The 16,171-nt window shown below is 31.8% G+C and overlaps 4 protein-coding genes across 5 annotated transcripts; 1 reads left to right on the top strand and 3 right to left on the bottom strand.

Annotated features, from left to right (window-relative positions):
- Window positions 1-3,764: 3,764 nt before the first annotated feature.
- LOC109601460 (dihydrolipoyllysine-residue acetyltransferase component of pyruvate dehydrogenase complex, mitochondrial-like) lies at window positions 3,765-5,024 on the bottom strand. Its single transcript, XM_049970362.1, has one exon. It carries the CDS (start codon window positions 5,022-5,024, stop codon window positions 3,765-3,767), a length of 1,260 nt encoding a protein of 419 aa, XP_049826319.1.
- A 2,631-nt stretch (window positions 5,025-7,655) lies between these two features.
- Window positions 7,656-9,597, bottom strand: LOC109602406 (centrosomal protein CCDC61). The gene is made up of 9 exons (XM_020018777.2): window positions 9,397-9,597; window positions 9,254-9,336; window positions 9,057-9,199; window positions 8,837-9,001; window positions 8,555-8,785; window positions 8,458-8,502; window positions 8,268-8,405; window positions 7,990-8,214; window positions 7,656-7,940 (listed from the first exon to the last, which is right to left on the bottom strand). Exons 1-9 carry the CDS (start codon window positions 9,539-9,541, stop codon window positions 7,847-7,849), a joined length of 1,269 nt encoding a protein of 422 aa, XP_019874336.1. The 5' UTR covers window positions 9,542-9,597; the 3' UTR covers window positions 7,656-7,846.
- A 108-nt stretch (window positions 9,598-9,705) lies between these two features.
- On the top strand, window positions 9,706-11,686 carry LOC109602820 (pinin). Its single transcript, XM_020019266.2, has 3 exons — window positions 9,706-10,414; window positions 10,469-10,763; window positions 10,816-11,686. Exons 1-3 carry the CDS (start codon window positions 9,938-9,940, stop codon window positions 11,556-11,558), a joined length of 1,515 nt encoding a protein of 504 aa, XP_019874825.2. The 5' UTR covers window positions 9,706-9,937; the 3' UTR covers window positions 11,559-11,686.
- Window positions 11,687-11,715: 29 nt separating this feature from the next.
- Window positions 11,716-13,895, bottom strand: LOC109602829 (putative OPA3-like protein CG13603). 2 transcript variants are annotated; one of them, XM_020019279.2, is made up of 4 exons: window positions 13,687-13,895; window positions 13,443-13,611; window positions 13,246-13,388; window positions 11,716-12,115 (listed from the first exon to the last, which is right to left on the bottom strand). In XM_020019279.2, the coding sequence occupies exons 1-4, from the start codon at window positions 13,826-13,828 to the stop codon at window positions 11,808-11,810; spliced, it is 762 nt and encodes a 253-aa protein (XP_019874838.1). In that variant the 5' UTR covers window positions 13,829-13,895; the 3' UTR covers window positions 11,716-11,807. The 2 variants fall into 2 exon arrangements, with proteins under 2 accessions (XP_019874838.1, XP_019874846.1); XM_020019287.2 differs by lacking the exons at window positions 13,246-13,388; window positions 13,443-13,611; window positions 13,687-13,895 and adding exons at window positions 12,537-12,679; window positions 12,734-12,902; window positions 12,955-13,112.
- Window positions 13,896-16,171: the final 2,276 nt, after the last annotated feature.

Raw genomic sequence — 16,171 nt, forward strand, 5'->3', positions numbered from 1 at the left:
TCTATCTATGCAAGATCTCTTTAAAATGTAAAATATAGTTAAGGTCTCTACATTTCTTAATAATTTTTCTCTTACAATCTTGATTAGTGAGGAAACTCAATAAAGTTACAGCCTTATTCACGTAAAAAACTCTCAATATTGATTTATTAATTGGATAATTTTGTAATAAAAAAAGTAAGAATTATTTAAATTTTCTTTATTAACACCTTCTCTATCTATACAAGATCTCTTTAAAATGTAAAATTTTGATAAGGCCTCTACATTTCTCAATAATCTGTTTTTCTCTTACAGTGTTGATTAGTGAGAAAGCTCAATAAAACTATAGTTTTATCCACGTAAAAGACTATTAATGTTGATTTATTAATTTGATAATAAATATAGTTAAGGCCTCCACATTTCTCAATAATTTTTCTCTTACAATTTTGATTACTGAGAAAACTCAATAAAGCTATAACCTTATTCACATAAAAAACTCTCAATATTGATTTATTAATTTGATAATTTGTAATAAAAAAAGTTAAGAATTATTTAAATTTTCTTTATTTACACCTTCTCTATCTATACAAGATCTCTTTAAAATGTAAAATACAGTTAAGGCCTCTACATTTCTCAATAATTTTTTTCTTACAATCTTGATTAGTGAAGAAACTCAATAAAGCCTTATTCACGCAAAAAAACTCTCAATATTGATTTATTAATTTGATAATAACCTTCTCTATCTATACAAGATCTCTTTAAAATGTAAAACTTTAATAAGGCCTCTACATTTCCCAATAATCTGTTTTTCTTTTACAATATCGATTATTGAGGAAACTCAATAAAGCTATCTATAGTTTTATTCATGTAAAAAAAATTATTAATGATTTATTATTTTGATAATTGGTAATAAATATAATTTAAGACTAATTTAAATTTTATTTTTTGTACCTTGCCTAACTGTGTAACCAACAAATTACTTCAATATGAAAGAAGCATCAGATTTTTTCCGAACGCCATTATTAATAGACCGTTCAAGGTAGCGCAACAATGTATCATACTTTCCGTACGTACAAAGCAATCCATTTAGTCTGGGCGCAAGCACCTCGGTCATATGCGAGAGATTAGAAGCATAATAAGGCAAGTAATTTGGTGTAAAACAATAAAGCGATGGAACGGGCCCCGGGACAGAATGCTGTTCCGGTACGGTGGCCGCGGCTCGTCGTTTTATCTGGCTGGATGGCTGAAATAGACGCCTCGCAGTCTACATCATTACCGGATCAAATGGTCCATCGCGGCGGATGCTGTGCTGCTCCTTTTTGGTCGGCCTCGCCGACCGACGACGCGTCGTTCCCCGCATGCATTTTTCAATTCGGTCTATGCCCCTGATTCTTTTTTAATTGGTTTTACTGGTTCGCAGATGCGGCCTCTTTGCGATTTCGTCTATGCATGTGACGCCGAAGTGGGAATAGTTATTGTCTGGCATTGTCAACCTGAGGTCGTGTGTTTCCATCTTTTTTTCTTTGTTGTGAGAGATTCTCAACAGTGATTGGATTATTGGTTGTAAAAATATACATCAATTGCAAGGAAGTTGTTAAAAAGTAATGTTCTTGTGTTCGACTTTTTGTAATTCTATCTGGTAAATATTATTATTTAAGTTTGATTTATAACAATTTCAGGTTATTAAAACTTATCTGGTCTTCTGTGTTGATTAATTTCTGCGTGCTCCTTCGTCTGTGACTGACACAAGTGTTTCTAGATAACCGCATATCTTACTTAATTTCCAAAACCATTATTGTTTCACTGATTAAAATTTCTTCCTGAATTCATTGAAGTTTACTTCTATCATATCCTAGAAATCTCCTGCTATTATGTATTTAAAAGAGAAGCTGGTACTTCTTATTATATATACTATATTATACATCATAAATCTACCCAGTTCATTTATGTTTCGTCAATACATAATATCCGTCGTCCTATTCTACATAAAATCCTCCATTCTCGGGGTAGTAGCCATTATATCTTGACAGGACTCTCTTTGTGTTCAATAGGGCAACTCAAGATCAAGTTCCTTCCTGAATAATGGTGTTCTATCAGACAATTCTCAAATATTTTTTAGCAAACATTATTCTCATCTCTTAAAATTGGATGAAAAAGTTGTTGTTGTATTGGAAGGTCTTCTGTACATAAATTATGTCGATAATTAAAGTAATCATAAAAGAAGTAGATAGAAGGCACAAAAATTGGTTATAAATCACCATTCTGCAGCTGCAATTTTCTATATACAGAGGTCTTACATGTTGTTAATCAAAAAGTAATCTTGAAAAAGCTTCTTTTAAGGTCACTAACAAAAAAAAATTAATCTAATCAAGTAAAATAAGCAATGTTATTAATGCAAAGTTATTATATGAAGATTCGCAGTACACACTGTACAAGAAAATTTCATTTAAAGTTAGAGTTTGATTTACAACAATTTGAAGTTATTAAAACTTATCTGGTTTTTTGTGTTGATTAATTTCTGTTGTCCTTACTCTGTGATTAATCTCAGCGTTTCTAGACAACCACATCCCTTATTTAGTTTTAAAAAAACATTATTAATACTTTGATTAAATTTTTTTCCTACAATCTTCAGAATTTATTGAAGTTTACTTCTATTACATTCTAATGTAGGTTTAAAAAGGATACTTAGTACATCTTATTATTTATATTATATTATACCTCATAAATCAACTTAACTCATTTACATTTCTTCAATCCATAAGATCCATCATCCTACTCTAAATAAAATCCTCTACTCTCGAAGTAGCAACCATTACATCTTCATAGAACGTTCTTCTCCCGTTCAGTGGGGGATCCCAAGATCGAGTTCCTTCCTGTATAATGGTGTTCAGTTAGACAGTATAGCTTAGATGATTTGTAACAAAATTTGCTCTTAAAATTGAATGAAAAAGTTGTCTTGGAAAATCATAAATTATGTCGATGATTAAAGTAATCATAAAAAATAGAACGAAGAAAAAAAGATTAGTTATAAGTCACCATTTTGATACTATTACATTTTATTATTTATATTATAATTATATTATATTTTACCTCATAAATCAACTCAGCTCATTTACATCTCTTCAATCCATAAGATACTACTCTAAATAGCTAACTCATGAGGTAGCAACCATTACAACTTCATAAAACTTTGTGTTCAGTGAGGCAAGTTAAGTTTCCTCCAGCTTAACTTAGATGCTTTATAACAAACTTTACCCTCGACTCTCAAAATTAGATGAAAATTTTTTTATTTTGGAAGATCGTCTATACAGGATGTTGGAACTAGTGCGACGAAATTGGATAAGACGGGCCCAAGTTTGTTTACAGGTCAATGGAGAAAACTTTAAACAGTTTTTGAAGAGGTTTGTTACAAACTTTAACATTTTTTATCTTGTTTTCTGTTGAATTTTTATTAGATTTATCGATAATCGATGGTTAAAAAATTTCGGATAAATTATGAAACAACCTGTATATAAATTACGTGATGGTTAAAGTAATAATAAAAAAATAGAAGGAAGAAACAAAGATTGGTTATAAATCACCATACTGCAGCTGCGATTATGTACACACAAAAATCTAACATATTATTGATCAAAAAGTAAACTTGGAAAGATTTCTTTTAAAGCCACCAACACCAAAAATTAACCTAATCAAATAAAAGAACCAACGTTATTAATATAAATTTATTTTAACATTACAATTCTACAATACAATACATATCCATCTAAAAAAACTATCTAAATAAACAATTAGGGTAACAGCTGCTCGGGGTTTTCTATGCAGCTCTTGAAGACTTGTATCCACTGCGCTGCCACGGCTCCATCGACGACCCGATGGTCACAGCTTAGATGCACGGTTACCAATTCGATAGGCTGCATTTTCCCATTCGAATCAAGCCCAACGGTTTCGTCTATCGCACCCACCGACACAATTGTACTCTGAGGTGGATTGATTATAGCATAGTACCGGTTGACGTCGTACATGCTCAAGTTGGAAACGCATATGGTGCCACCGTTGCACTCCTGAGGAGTGAGTAAACCCTGTTTGGCCTTTTCCGCTAGTGTCTTCAACGCTTCGCTGATTTCCGGAAGGCTTTTCTTATTAGCTTGAAGCACGACCGGAGTAAGGAGGCCTTTTTCCGTCGTAATGGCCCAGTTAACGTCCACCTCCCCGTACTGACGAATGAAGCTCTCGTGCCAGAAGGAGTTGACCTCGGGAATTTTGATTGAAGCTATCGCGACCGCCTTAACTATAAATTCGTTGATGGTGAGCTCGATTCTTTTGTTTCGCAGTTCTTCGTTAAGTTTTTGACGGGTCCTCATGACTTTGTTGAGCAAGCAATCTATAGATAAATAGTAATGGGGGGTGGTGGTCTTGGACTCCAAAAATTTATTCGCAGAAATCTTTCGAAAGTTTGACAAAGGAATGTCCGAGAAATTAGGAGTACTTAACTCAGGAGGTAGGATTTTCTCCAAGGCGGTTTCATCTGCCTTCCTCGATTTGCTGAGTTCCGCAAGTCGCGAAGCCATGGGACTGTCCCGTTTCGGCACGGTTGCAGTGATCCTTTCGACGGGAGGAGAAGGAGGTGGAGCGTCAGCTTTTGGAACTGGAGTGTCATCTTTGAAATCCTTGAATTTCGCAACGTCTGCTTGATTATCGACTATGATGCACAAAAGTTTACCGACGGGAATGTTTTTGGTGCCGGCTGGTATGATGATCTTCGCCAAATATCCGTCTTGCTGACTTTCAAATCCCATCGTGGCCTTGTCTGTTTCTATTTCGGCCAAAACGTCACCGGGACTGATTTTGTCGCCCTCTTTCTTGACCCAACTCGCCACACCCCCTTCTTCCATCGTCGGAGACAGGGCAGGCAAGTTTATTCTTGTGAATGGGGGCAAATTGGAGAAATATCGTTTCGGAAAGTCAAAGAAATCATGATGGACGACGGTTTTCTCGCAATATGTATAAAATGGTCTGTAATATTGCTTATGCAAGTATTGCAACACCATATTTCTACTAATGATTCGTTGCTTCTTAAAGAACTTATGCAAATTAAATATTTTTACATATACTTGCGACATGATGAGAGATTGACTGACAAAAGAGTGACTGAATTGACAATTTTTGATGAAATTAACTAGCAAACAGACTCATATCTCCATGGTGATAGGTATCTATTGTCACTTGATTTTTTTTGTATTGACTTTAACGAACTTTATTAAGTAAAATCCTGAAAAATGTATTGATCAGAATCAAAGTTATATTAGGCTAATATAAAATATAAACAATTATACAATAAAAGACAATATTAACATTACAAAAGTTAGAAATACATACAAATAATATATTCACCCCATATCTTTTTTAAATGAATTATATATTAAATTTGATTTGTTCCGTTGATTAATATTACACATTATTTCACATGTGTGTATCCAAAATTAATAAAAAATATAAACGACGTGAAGAATCAACATAGAAATCGTAAATAACAATGGAAGTTCCAAGAAATTATCTAGAATCTACAAGTAGTATATTCAATGAGATTGTTAAGCTTTGGAGACTGCATATTTCACGACAAACAACACACAGATTAAATGCTGTAAATTTGTATCGCAGAGGACACCAAACTAACACCTCAACACAAAATTCTAATATAACAATGGATTTCAAGAAATGATAGACCCTGGTCCTAACTGAAGTAACATAATATTCTTTGATGAATCGATATGAAGATGCCTGGGATAATTCTGGAAACATGAATTAAGAAGTGAAACAATTCTCCTATTATAATGGGAGAACTAAAAGATACTGCTCGTGAAGAATAGATGTTAATTACACAATAAATACACACATGCCCAACCGTTTGAAATCCTTACAAATAATATATCTACCCCATGATAGTTATACATTTTTTAAATGAATATTATACCAACCGAAAAGCGTTAATTCCAGCTGAATCTTGAGACATCATGCATGTCAAAGAGATGAACACCACTGGACGAACTGCAGACTTTTACTGTCTTTGTCGTGCATCGTGTCTCTCAAGATTCATACAGAGTAAACGCTTTCCGATTGGTATATTAAATTTGATTTATTCCGCTGATCCATAGATAATAAAGGTTGTTCGAAGAAGTTGTCTGAAATCTACAATTAGTATATTCAATGAGATTGGTAGGCTTTGGGGACTACAAATTTCACGATAAACAACACGCAGACTAAATGCTGTAAATTTGTATCGTAGAAGAAACCAAACTAACATAATCACACAATATTTTAAGGTTACAATGGACTCAAAAAATAGTGGACCCTGGTCCTAATTGGAATTAGGTGATATACTTTGTTGAAATATAAATTAGTCTGGTTTCTCATTCACGACGTACGTTAGTTTGGACGGCTTCAGGACGATTAGATGGATTGGGCTGGTATTATGGGAGGAAACCGGATCCCTCTATTGGCTGTAGAAAGAAGAATCACTGATATATTGAAGGAAGTTTTAAACCATGTTGTGCGTCTATTCCGAGGTGCTATGGATGAAACCTCCATATCGAACAGCAGCAATACGAAATTTTGTTGAAGAAGAAGGTATAACTACATTATGGTGGCTCCCGAATTCCCCTGATGCCTGGAATAATTCTATAAACGTGCATCAAGAATCGAAACTATCCTCTTATTACAACTAAAATATATTGCTTGTGAAGAATGGGTGTCAATGAAGGAAATACTGATATATATTTTACTAAATAGTTTTTTTAATATTTTTTTAAGTTTAAGTGATAGTTCAGTCCAAAAGAATAAATATTTTTTGTATATTATTTTTCTTGTATTGAAATTTATTTAGTATTGGTGAGGTTGAATAAATAAATCATTAAAAAATGTACTGACCAGAATCAAAGTTATATTAGGCAAATATAAAAAATATTAACAATTATACAATAAAAGGACAATATTCAAATATACACGGATGTTCAAAAGTGTGGAATCCTTACAAATAATGGTACTTATACCTTTTTTAAATGAAAATTATATATTAAATTAGATTTGTTCGCTGATTATTTCACTTATGTTATATGAAAAATTAATAAAGAATAAGAAGAATCGTAGGGAATAATGGTATCTTGAAGAAATTGTCAAATCTACGACTAGTAGAATAACACGAGAACTATTGTAAATGCAGAAATGAACTTATCAACAAAAAAATCTAAAGTTGCAATGGACTCAAGAAAAGTACACTGTGATCCTAACGATCCTCTTATTTCACTGTGTGAACTAAAAGATACTGCTCGTGAAGTATGGGTGTCAGTGGAGAAAATACTGATATTTTATATTTGATATTTAAATACTGATATTTTATCAGTTTTATTAAGATAGTTTAAATGATAGAAGAATAAATATATTTTTGCATATTTTTTTGTGTTGAAATTTAAGTATTGGTGAGGTTGAATAATCATATTTAATAAAAATTAAATATTAGGAAACAACTTAACCATTAATTTAATCTGTAACATATTTTTTTGTTTTATTTCACGTTAACCAACTGGAAATAATAACGAAAAACAATATTTTATAAGAATATTTATTGTTACAAAATACAAGTTATACAAAAGTAATTAAATGGATGTATAAAGGAAATACCACATGTATCCCACTAATTACTCTCTACAGTAACAATAATAAATGTATAAAATTTAAAATATAGAACAATGATATATGCTATACATTCAATATCTATAGAAAAATTAAGGAAAATCTAGTGTGAACATATAACGTTGGTCATCTACGTCTCATACAGATATTTATATGCTTACACACACATACTAACTTACAATATTTATCTCTTTAAAGACCTTTTCAATAGCTTTTCCAAATCCAATATTTTGAGCTCTAAATTTTCATAATCTGATATTTTCTTTTTAGATTTGCTCCTGAAAATAAATTATTTACGAAGATCTCGATAAATAAATAATTCCGTACCTTGGTTTACTAGACTTTTTTGATGAGGCACTGCTCACTGAACCTTTGGATATATTTCGTACACATTTTCTTTGCGATGTTGCCTGACGAATAGTTCCTCGAGGGCGGAATACTTTGTTGGATATAGAAGAGGTGCATGGAGATCTAAAACGATCAGATTCCACGGGATCGGGGCACTTCGTACTCGTGGAAGAACTTCTACTCGTGCACGTCCTTATAACGGATCTAAAAATTTGGGAGCTCTATAAAAAATCTACATGACTTATTCTATTGAAAACCTTATTGGCGACTGCCTATGGGAGTAAGATTTTGTTCTAGTAAATCGCAAGTCGCTGTTGTTATTATTATAAGATGAACTTTTACTTTCAACTTTATTTAAGTTAGAAAAACGTCTATTTTTTATTGAGGGAGAGTACCTATAAAAAGGGTGCGTTAACGAGAAAAATGAATGGACAAATTGTTTGTTACTTAGTGGGAGTTAATTCCTTTTTTGCTAATTTGGCTTTTAAATATCTATAACTCTAAAATTAATTAACTTGTATATATGTATAAATAAGATTGCTACTTTTCAGACTGCTTAACGCGCTCTAGCTCTTTGCTGAGACTCATTTTATCCTGCTTTAGCTTTTCCACCAACTGGTGATGTGATTTTCTCTCACTGACAACACTTTCCTCCAAATTAGTAACAGCTTTTTGCAAGTTCGCAACGGAAGTCTTCGGATTCTTGTTCATTACTTTCTTTAAATGTTCAATTTCCTGAGTTAGTTCTGCATTTTCTGCAGTCAACTCCTCAATGCTGAAGTTTAAAATAAGAAGTCTGTTTAAAATTCCGTATACGATAGTTTACCGTCTCTGTAGTCTGTAAATTCTTCTGGAGCTGCTGCTTTGTGTTGTTCTGTTAGAAAGTGAGTATTTAGTTTTAGCTAGTTCCATCTCTAAGCGTTTGATAGTTTTTTGGAGTACTATAGGATCAGGTGGACCGCAATATTCTAAAGGAATAGGATATCTAATCCTTCAAATATTTAATGTTTACAAATTTGTTATAGGAGAGTGTGTCAGGAATATACTTATCAAATTCGACTGCGTAAGTTAATATTAGATATCTTCTATTAAAATAACTATCAGGACCGAGGTATTTGGTGATTTTTCTGTGCCGCAGGGATTCAAATTCTTCGTAGGTTAGCAAGTCCAAAGTGACGCTTTCGCAAGTCTGAAAGTAAGTGACAGTACTGATTAATTGTGCGTTACCATCGACAACAAATACCTTCAACAGTCCTGATTTAATCATCGCCACGAATATTTCGAATTGTTTGAAATTTCCTGTCTTTCTGGTAATATTTTCTATTTCTACAAATAACGTGATCTTACAATAATTACTTCGTTTAAAAATAGTTGTGGTACTTTTACGTGTATCGTCATAATTGCATTGCCATTCTTCTCCGGAACATTTATCAGTTAAGAGAATTTCCAAATTGTTATTTAGGACATTCATTTTAAATATGTATTCTTGTCCGTGAAATGTACATGTAGAAACGAAATTGGGAAATCCCATAATCAAAATCTACAGTACATGCAACTCACAGTGACATGAACTAGTATGAAGTTTGTAAGTCAAGCTTTAAATTCGCCGCTTAAAGGGTAGCCAACATAAGCAGTACAACAATAATTGTTGATGAAAACAAATTAATATATTTAAAACTTTAGTTGGTTATCTACGGCCATTAGAGTTTAGGGAAAAATTTATCGAAACAGGCAAATGTTAATTTGGAGCCATTTGTTTAAGGCCTTAACAACTGGTTGCTGTGTGTAGATACGCGGTTGGCTGTAGAACACTGTTTTGACAGCGGCATAAGTTTTCAGTGGGTTTTTGTATGCATACCACTTCATGGCAAATAATATTTGTGTATGTATCTATTGATTGCTGAATTATTCATTTGTGAATGTAACAATGGGAACTGAAATATTGATGAAATCCTTCGTGACCCTGCAAACCGAGCTGGAACAGGCGAAGAGCAGTTTGAAAGGAGTGGATGAAAATATTAAAAGGTTAATTGGCAGGGACCCATCAGATCCACCCCAGAGGGTAGGTACTAAACGCCCCCCAAACGATGACAAGCCGCGGCACAGGCTCGCAAGGAACAGGGTCTTCCCGCATGAAAATGATGAACCACCAAATAAAAGAAGGGGCACTGGAGGTGGATCAGTGTTCAAAAGGCTATCTGATAGAGTTGTCTCCGAGCCTGTGCTGCCAAAGCAAATAATAAGCAAGGTTATAGTCACACCAAAGGAAATTCCAAGCAGGCAGGAGGCCTTGGCTGCCCAAAGCAAAGATGAACGGTCCAATGCCAGAAACAGAAGAATGTTCGGAGCACTGTTGAGCACACTTCAGAAATTTCAGCAGGAGGAAACCAGAAACAGACCCCTGGTAAGTTTAGTCATTCATACATTACAACCATGTCCACAATTGACAACCTTTTAGGAGGAAAAAAAGAAGCAAATTGAGAAAAAAATTGAAGATCACGTAATCAAAGAAAAACAAGTGATTAAGAAAGAAAGGCAAGAGTTATTCTTGAACAGGCGCAAAAAGCAGGCTGAAATCAAGGCTATCGAATTGAAAATGCTGAGAATGAAGGAATTTGCATACTGGGAGGAGAAACAAAGGCCAAGAGCAAACTTTATAACCACTAAGGCCAAGCCACACATACAGTTTTTGCCAAGGCGTCTAAATGATGTTACTAAGGAATTATTGGAGGCTAGTAAAGCTGAAGTAGAAGGTACGTTTTTCTTTCGTTACTTATTTATAGAAATTATTTATTTTATTTTTAGCTAACATTGAAAAGAGGAGAAATTCAATGCTTGAGGAATTGGAACAAATAGTGGAAAAAATTAAGCGTAACTTTGAACATAAGAAAACGGAAAAAAATGAGGATGAAAATATGGAACATAATACTCATGTGTCAGATGATAATAATGTTACAAGTTATTCAAAGGTTGTGTCAGTTAATCAGCAGGAAAATGATAAAGATAAAGGTGAAGAGAAAAATGAATCAAATGGAAATGATGGTGGGAAAATATGTACGGATAAAAATAAGGAATCAACAAATGAAGACATAGTGGCAACTAAAAGAGAGATATCATCAGATGATGATAAAAAAGAGTATGCTGCTAATAAGTTTGCTGCCAAAGGTCAGTCAAATAGTGATACTAAGGAAACTAAATATTCAAACAAAGATGAGGTGTCTTCATCTGATGATGATAAAAAGGAGACTAAATATGTTAACAAATATGCCAGAAAGGGAGAGGAGTCGTCAGATGAGGATGGAAAAGAGAAAATATACATTGATAAAAACATGGATAAGGAACAAGACTCATCAGATGAAGATAAGGCTTATGCACAAAAGAATACACCTACAGGAGAACCATTAAAAGGGGAAGAAACATCAGATGAGGAGATGAAGGGAAAAAAATATAATGACAACAATGAAGGTCAAGGGAAAGAGTCATCAAACAATGATTGGAACAATATAAAACACAATGAGACTTCTGATGAAGATACCCCAAATAAGTAACTTGGTTTAAATGTACATTGTAAGATTTTGTAAAATAAGCTATTTATGAAAATAAGTATTTCTTGCATCTGTATATGTTCTCTATGAGAAGTATGTAAGTTAATAAATATGCAAGTTACTGTCTATAATGTGTGCTTCTTTTATAATAAATCACATATTAAACAAAAACAATTTATTTGTTCTTAAAATTAGTCAAATAAGTTATAAATATTTTACAGTTGCTATTGTACATCTAGTAAATTTTAACGTTCAATTTATATGTATCCTGAAAATACTTTGTAAATGGTCAAGCCCATCTGTTACAATACTAACACTTCTTTCCTTGTTCTCACTAGCCCAAAATTCGTGTTCTATTTGTTTAACTGTCCTGAGAATAAATCCAGAACTTTCAGGAACTGTAGATTCAACAGCATATGTGACTTTTCCTTCGGCAGAAAGTTCTGGTGAATAAATTGGATCGTCTATTTCGCTTGAAATTGTCGGTTCAGCAGGTGGTGGTGGTGGTGGCGACCTTTTCGGAACTTTTGAACCCTTAATTGGATTATCCCATTTTGTTTCTAAAATACATGACAAATTTAATAACCCTCCATTAAAAACGTACCAAATATGTCAATAATTTATACACATAAAAATACTAATAATAATTGGGCTAAGTAAACTCAAAACACGCACTTCTCGCCATTCTTCACTACCCCAATAGCCTAGACCAAACAATTAGGTAGCTACAATGTCCTTGCATTTTCCCAACTAGTTATTTTTGGACTGTGTGTATTTTGTTTAAAAAATGCAAAGTAAAATTTAAAAATATTTTTAGTTTTAATAAATATGTAAAATGTCTATTATATATGTGTATGAATATTACAACTTGTATGTCTCTGCATCAATGTTACTTTATTTGTATTATTAAAAGATTACTTTAATTAAATATTTTAAGATTGTTGGTGTTAAAAATAATTACCCTGTAATTATAAATTTTACCTAAACTATCAAATTTGTTTAACAAATCCTTCATTTGTGCATTTTGTTCCTCTACAATATCATGTAATTCTTTAATACTACTCGTTATATTATTAATTTCATCTCTCCTAGCTTGTTCTTTTGCTTCATCTTTCACTGAAGATCTGAGCAAAAAGTTATGTTATATGGTTAATATTATTATTGAATCAGTAAAACACCTTTTCATTTCATATAGAAGAATCGTTGAAGCAGTTATAAAAACAACCATTTCACTTAGAAGATTAGCTCCTAACTCAATTGCAGCTGATTCATTTAAAACTGGTATATTTACTGGTTTTCCCAAACTTAATATCCACATTTTAGCATGCATCTCAAATTTGTAGTACACTAGTGGAAATTGGTTAATTAAAATTGAACATTTAAGTTATTAATTACATACATTGTGCAGGTGGAATGCATATGTATCTCCTAAAAAACTGGCTTCTTTTTGCTTCATCAATGAAAGCTTTTGCCATTGGCTTACTGATTTGTCTAAGTAGTAATGCACCTAATTTGATCACTGGGAAACTTCCTACTACCATAGTACAGGACTTTATATTTTACCTTGATGACATAGGGCATGGTTATTTGTATTTACACTATAAATTTAATTTGTAGAAAATCATGTTAAAAAGTACTTTGATTATTTAACTAAATTGCATGACATATGACAGTTGTGTCAGGGACTTACCTAATTCACCCATTTTTCTTGTCAGTTCTCTTATGTGTGCTCCCTGTTCCTCAGTTTGTAAAAACAGATCTCGTATAGCATTATTCAATGCCTGAATTTCAGCTCTTTTAGCACTTTCTTTGGCTTCTTCTTTATTTGCAGATCTATTAAAATTAAAACATTGAATATTGTACCAACTATTGATAATGCTGATGTACCTGTTGTATTCATATAAAACAATTCCAGCAGCAATAATGAATATAATACCTTCACCCAAGAGATTTGAACCCAGTTCAATTGCCATAGCCTCATTCAGCACTGGTATATTGACAGGTTTGCCTAGATTCATCATCCACATCTTAGCTCTCACCTCGCACCAGTTGTAAACTTAAACAGAACACCTATTTTAAGTTTGTGAAATAAATGATCAACTTCAATATAGTTTAACCTCCAAATACATACACTGAGCGGGTGGCATGCACACATATTTTCTGAAGAATGGTCTTTGTTTGGCTTGATTTTTGACAACAGTTGCTATGGGTTTACTGATTTGTTTCAGCAATAATGCCCCTAGTTTGGCCGCAGGAAAGGCACCCACTACCATTTTTAAGAATCGTTATTTCAGGTTGTCGTTCAAACAATTTGACAGCCAAATCACAGATCACAGCACCGACTTGCAAATTTTGTACTTTGACACGAATCAAGTAGGTTTTATTGGTAGGTTATTTAAATGTAATTTTTTTTAAATTGATTTCTTGTTCATTCTATTAAGAAACTTGAAATTTTTAAAATGTTAAATGTTTATTATTTTCTTTAATAAAATTTCTTAATTTTATTATGAATATAAAATGACTTGTAAAATCTTCTTAATCTTACGTAAGTTGGACTTAAGTAATACTTAGATAAATTTAATATGTCTATTTATATGAATCTTCAAGTTCAAGTAATATATAAATTAAACAAGACTACTACTGCCAGACGTGTCAATCCGCAAAGATTAGTTTGAATAAATGCAACCTTTGTCATATCTGAATAAGATAAATATCATTTATATAAAATTTCATCATGATTAAAATATTTATGATTATACATTATTCTAACTAATAAATATAAAAATGCACTGATGAAGTTATCCACCTCCCGGTTAGTTGCTCATATACTTTCAATGTTTTTTCTTGAACAGTATTATTATTTGAATATTTGTAGTTCTTGACGGTCGGTATATTAAATTTATTTTTTATATTTAATAGATGTTTATTTATACACTTAGTTTCTTGTAAAATTTTTCTTTGTTAAAAAACGCATTTTATGAATTTTGTCATTAGTTAGAAAAAGCACATTTCTAATTAAATGGAATCAAAATCTTTTCTATTTTTATCTAAAATAATTACATAATAAATTAAATTTTAAACAAATTAAATGAAAAATGTGGTCACAGATATTAGCACATATTTCAAAAATATATATTTGTTAAAAATTTACACATAATTTTAAACAAAGTTGTTAATATTTTGCTGGTTTTTTCGTTATAACCATCTGTAAATAGTGAAGTAAAGATTTAATGAAATATCGACAATGGTTGTAAATTTCACGACTTTTCAATTAATAACACCACAATTTCTTTAAATTTGGTGCTTTTTGGTGTTTTAATCTATACTTCACGGCGTTCCTTATGTTTTCAATTATTTTAAATTTGGACTTGGTCAATCGAGGAACAACATTTTTATTTTTTAACCAACTTTGGATGCATGTCTGCATAAAAATCTCTATAACTGATAAATTATTGTTGGCAAACGATTCCATTACGCCTCTTTTGAGGTTATTATACTGTTGAACACGTATTCATCACTCCAAAGTATTATTCGCATTATGACGCAATTAATTTTTTATTTATCTAGAAGACAAGAAAGGATGTCCTTTACTGATTTTTTGTTGACATTTTCTTACTGTATTTTCAATTGAGCGTGTTGTTTCATATTTGTTCATGCGCTGCTTAAGCCATTTTTGGCAGCATTTTAAGTTTTTAACGATGTCAGTAATATCGTATTGAATAAAGCTGGTCATGGAGCCAGGGAACGTCGGGTTACCCAAAAATCATGGCCTCTCAATCACCGAATAACGTAGTTGTAGTGAGAGACATCATGAGCAAAACTGTTGCTTTTGGATATGGTTTTGTAATAGGATATGGTGGACTTACTCATAACAACTTTTTTATTCAACCAATTATCATTCCATTTGATCAAGAATTTGGTCCAGAGTTCCTCTTTACAGACGAAATTGTCCGACTGAATCGTGCGTGAAAATATGTAAAACCATGATATTATCCAAGCCAAACATTAAAGAAAAATTAATATTTGATTTTTGTCACTTATTTCTTATCAATATGTTGTATATATTGTAAACTAAATGATATTAAAACAAAGTAGTTTTAAATGAAAATGTTTATTAATAAAGCTTTCTTATAATAAGTACATATATTAAAAATGTAATATGTATGTATATATCTTACAAGTATACAAAAGAGAGAAAGAATTAACAACAAACGTCAAATATTTATATTGTAGTTAATTAATACTGGACACCACAATAATAAGAATTTAAGTAGAATAACGAAAAAATCTAATACTGGGTATGTGAATGAAAAAACTAAAGAACTCAATAACAATTATGAAGGATACACTAATTTTTATGTGTAGATGTAATACTGAAACAGACCTAATATAAGTACTAATCACTATTAAATAAATGCAACAATTTTAAATGTATATAATATATATAATCTTCAAATAATTAATAAATAGTTAATAAATATGTCATACTTAAAATTATAATACATTCTTTATGAAAATCATATTTGAAAAAAAAACAAAATAAATATTTTCTATACAATAAATAACAGTCATAAGATAAAATAATGTTATATCAACAAAATGCTGTTAAGTAAGCA

Source organism: Aethina tumida, chromosome 1 (assembly GCF_024364675.1).
Source record: "Aethina tumida isolate Nest 87 chromosome 1, icAetTumi1.1, whole genome shotgun sequence".
NCBI classification, from domain to species: Eukaryota; Metazoa; Arthropoda; class Insecta; order Coleoptera; family Nitidulidae; genus Aethina; species Aethina tumida.

Coding starts and splice junctions, on each gene's coding strand:
- LOC109601460 (XM_049970362.1), bottom strand. CDS start 5,024: ATGGTGTTGCAATACTTGCATAAGCAATATTACAGACCATTTTATACA.
- LOC109602406 (XM_020018777.2), bottom strand. CDS start 9,541: ATGGGATTTCCCAATTTCGTTTCTACATGTACATTTCACGGACAAGAA. Junction 9,200..9,253: donor TTAAATCAGGACTGTTGAAG/GTATTTGTTGTC, acceptor ACTTACTTTCAG/ACTTGCGAAAGCGTCACTTT. Junction 8,215..8,267: donor CATAGGCAGTCGCCAATAAG/GTTTTCAATAGA, acceptor CCAAATTTTTAG/ATCCGTTATAAGGACGTGCA.
- LOC109602820 (XM_020019266.2), top strand. CDS start 9,938: ATGGGAACTGAAATATTGATGAAATCCTTCGTGACCCTGCAAACCGAG. Junction 10,415..10,468: donor AAACCAGAAACAGACCCCTG/GTAAGTTTAGTC, acceptor ACAACCTTTTAG/GAGGAAAAAAAGAAGCAAAT. Junction 10,764..10,815: donor TAGTAAAGCTGAAGTAGAAG/GTACGTTTTTCT, acceptor TTTTATTTTTAG/CTAACATTGAAAAGAGGAGA.
- LOC109602829 (XM_020019279.2), bottom strand. CDS start 13,828: ATGGTAGTGGGTGCCTTTCCTGCGGCCAAACTAGGGGCATTATTGCTG. Junction 13,612..13,686: donor GTGCATGCCACCCGCTCAGT/GTATGTATTTGG, acceptor GTTCTGTTTAAG/TTTACAACTGGTGCGAGGTG. Junction 12,116..13,245: donor AAGAAAAATGGGTGAATTAG/GTAAGTCCCTGA, acceptor CATGTATTTTAG/AAACAAAATGGGATAATCCA.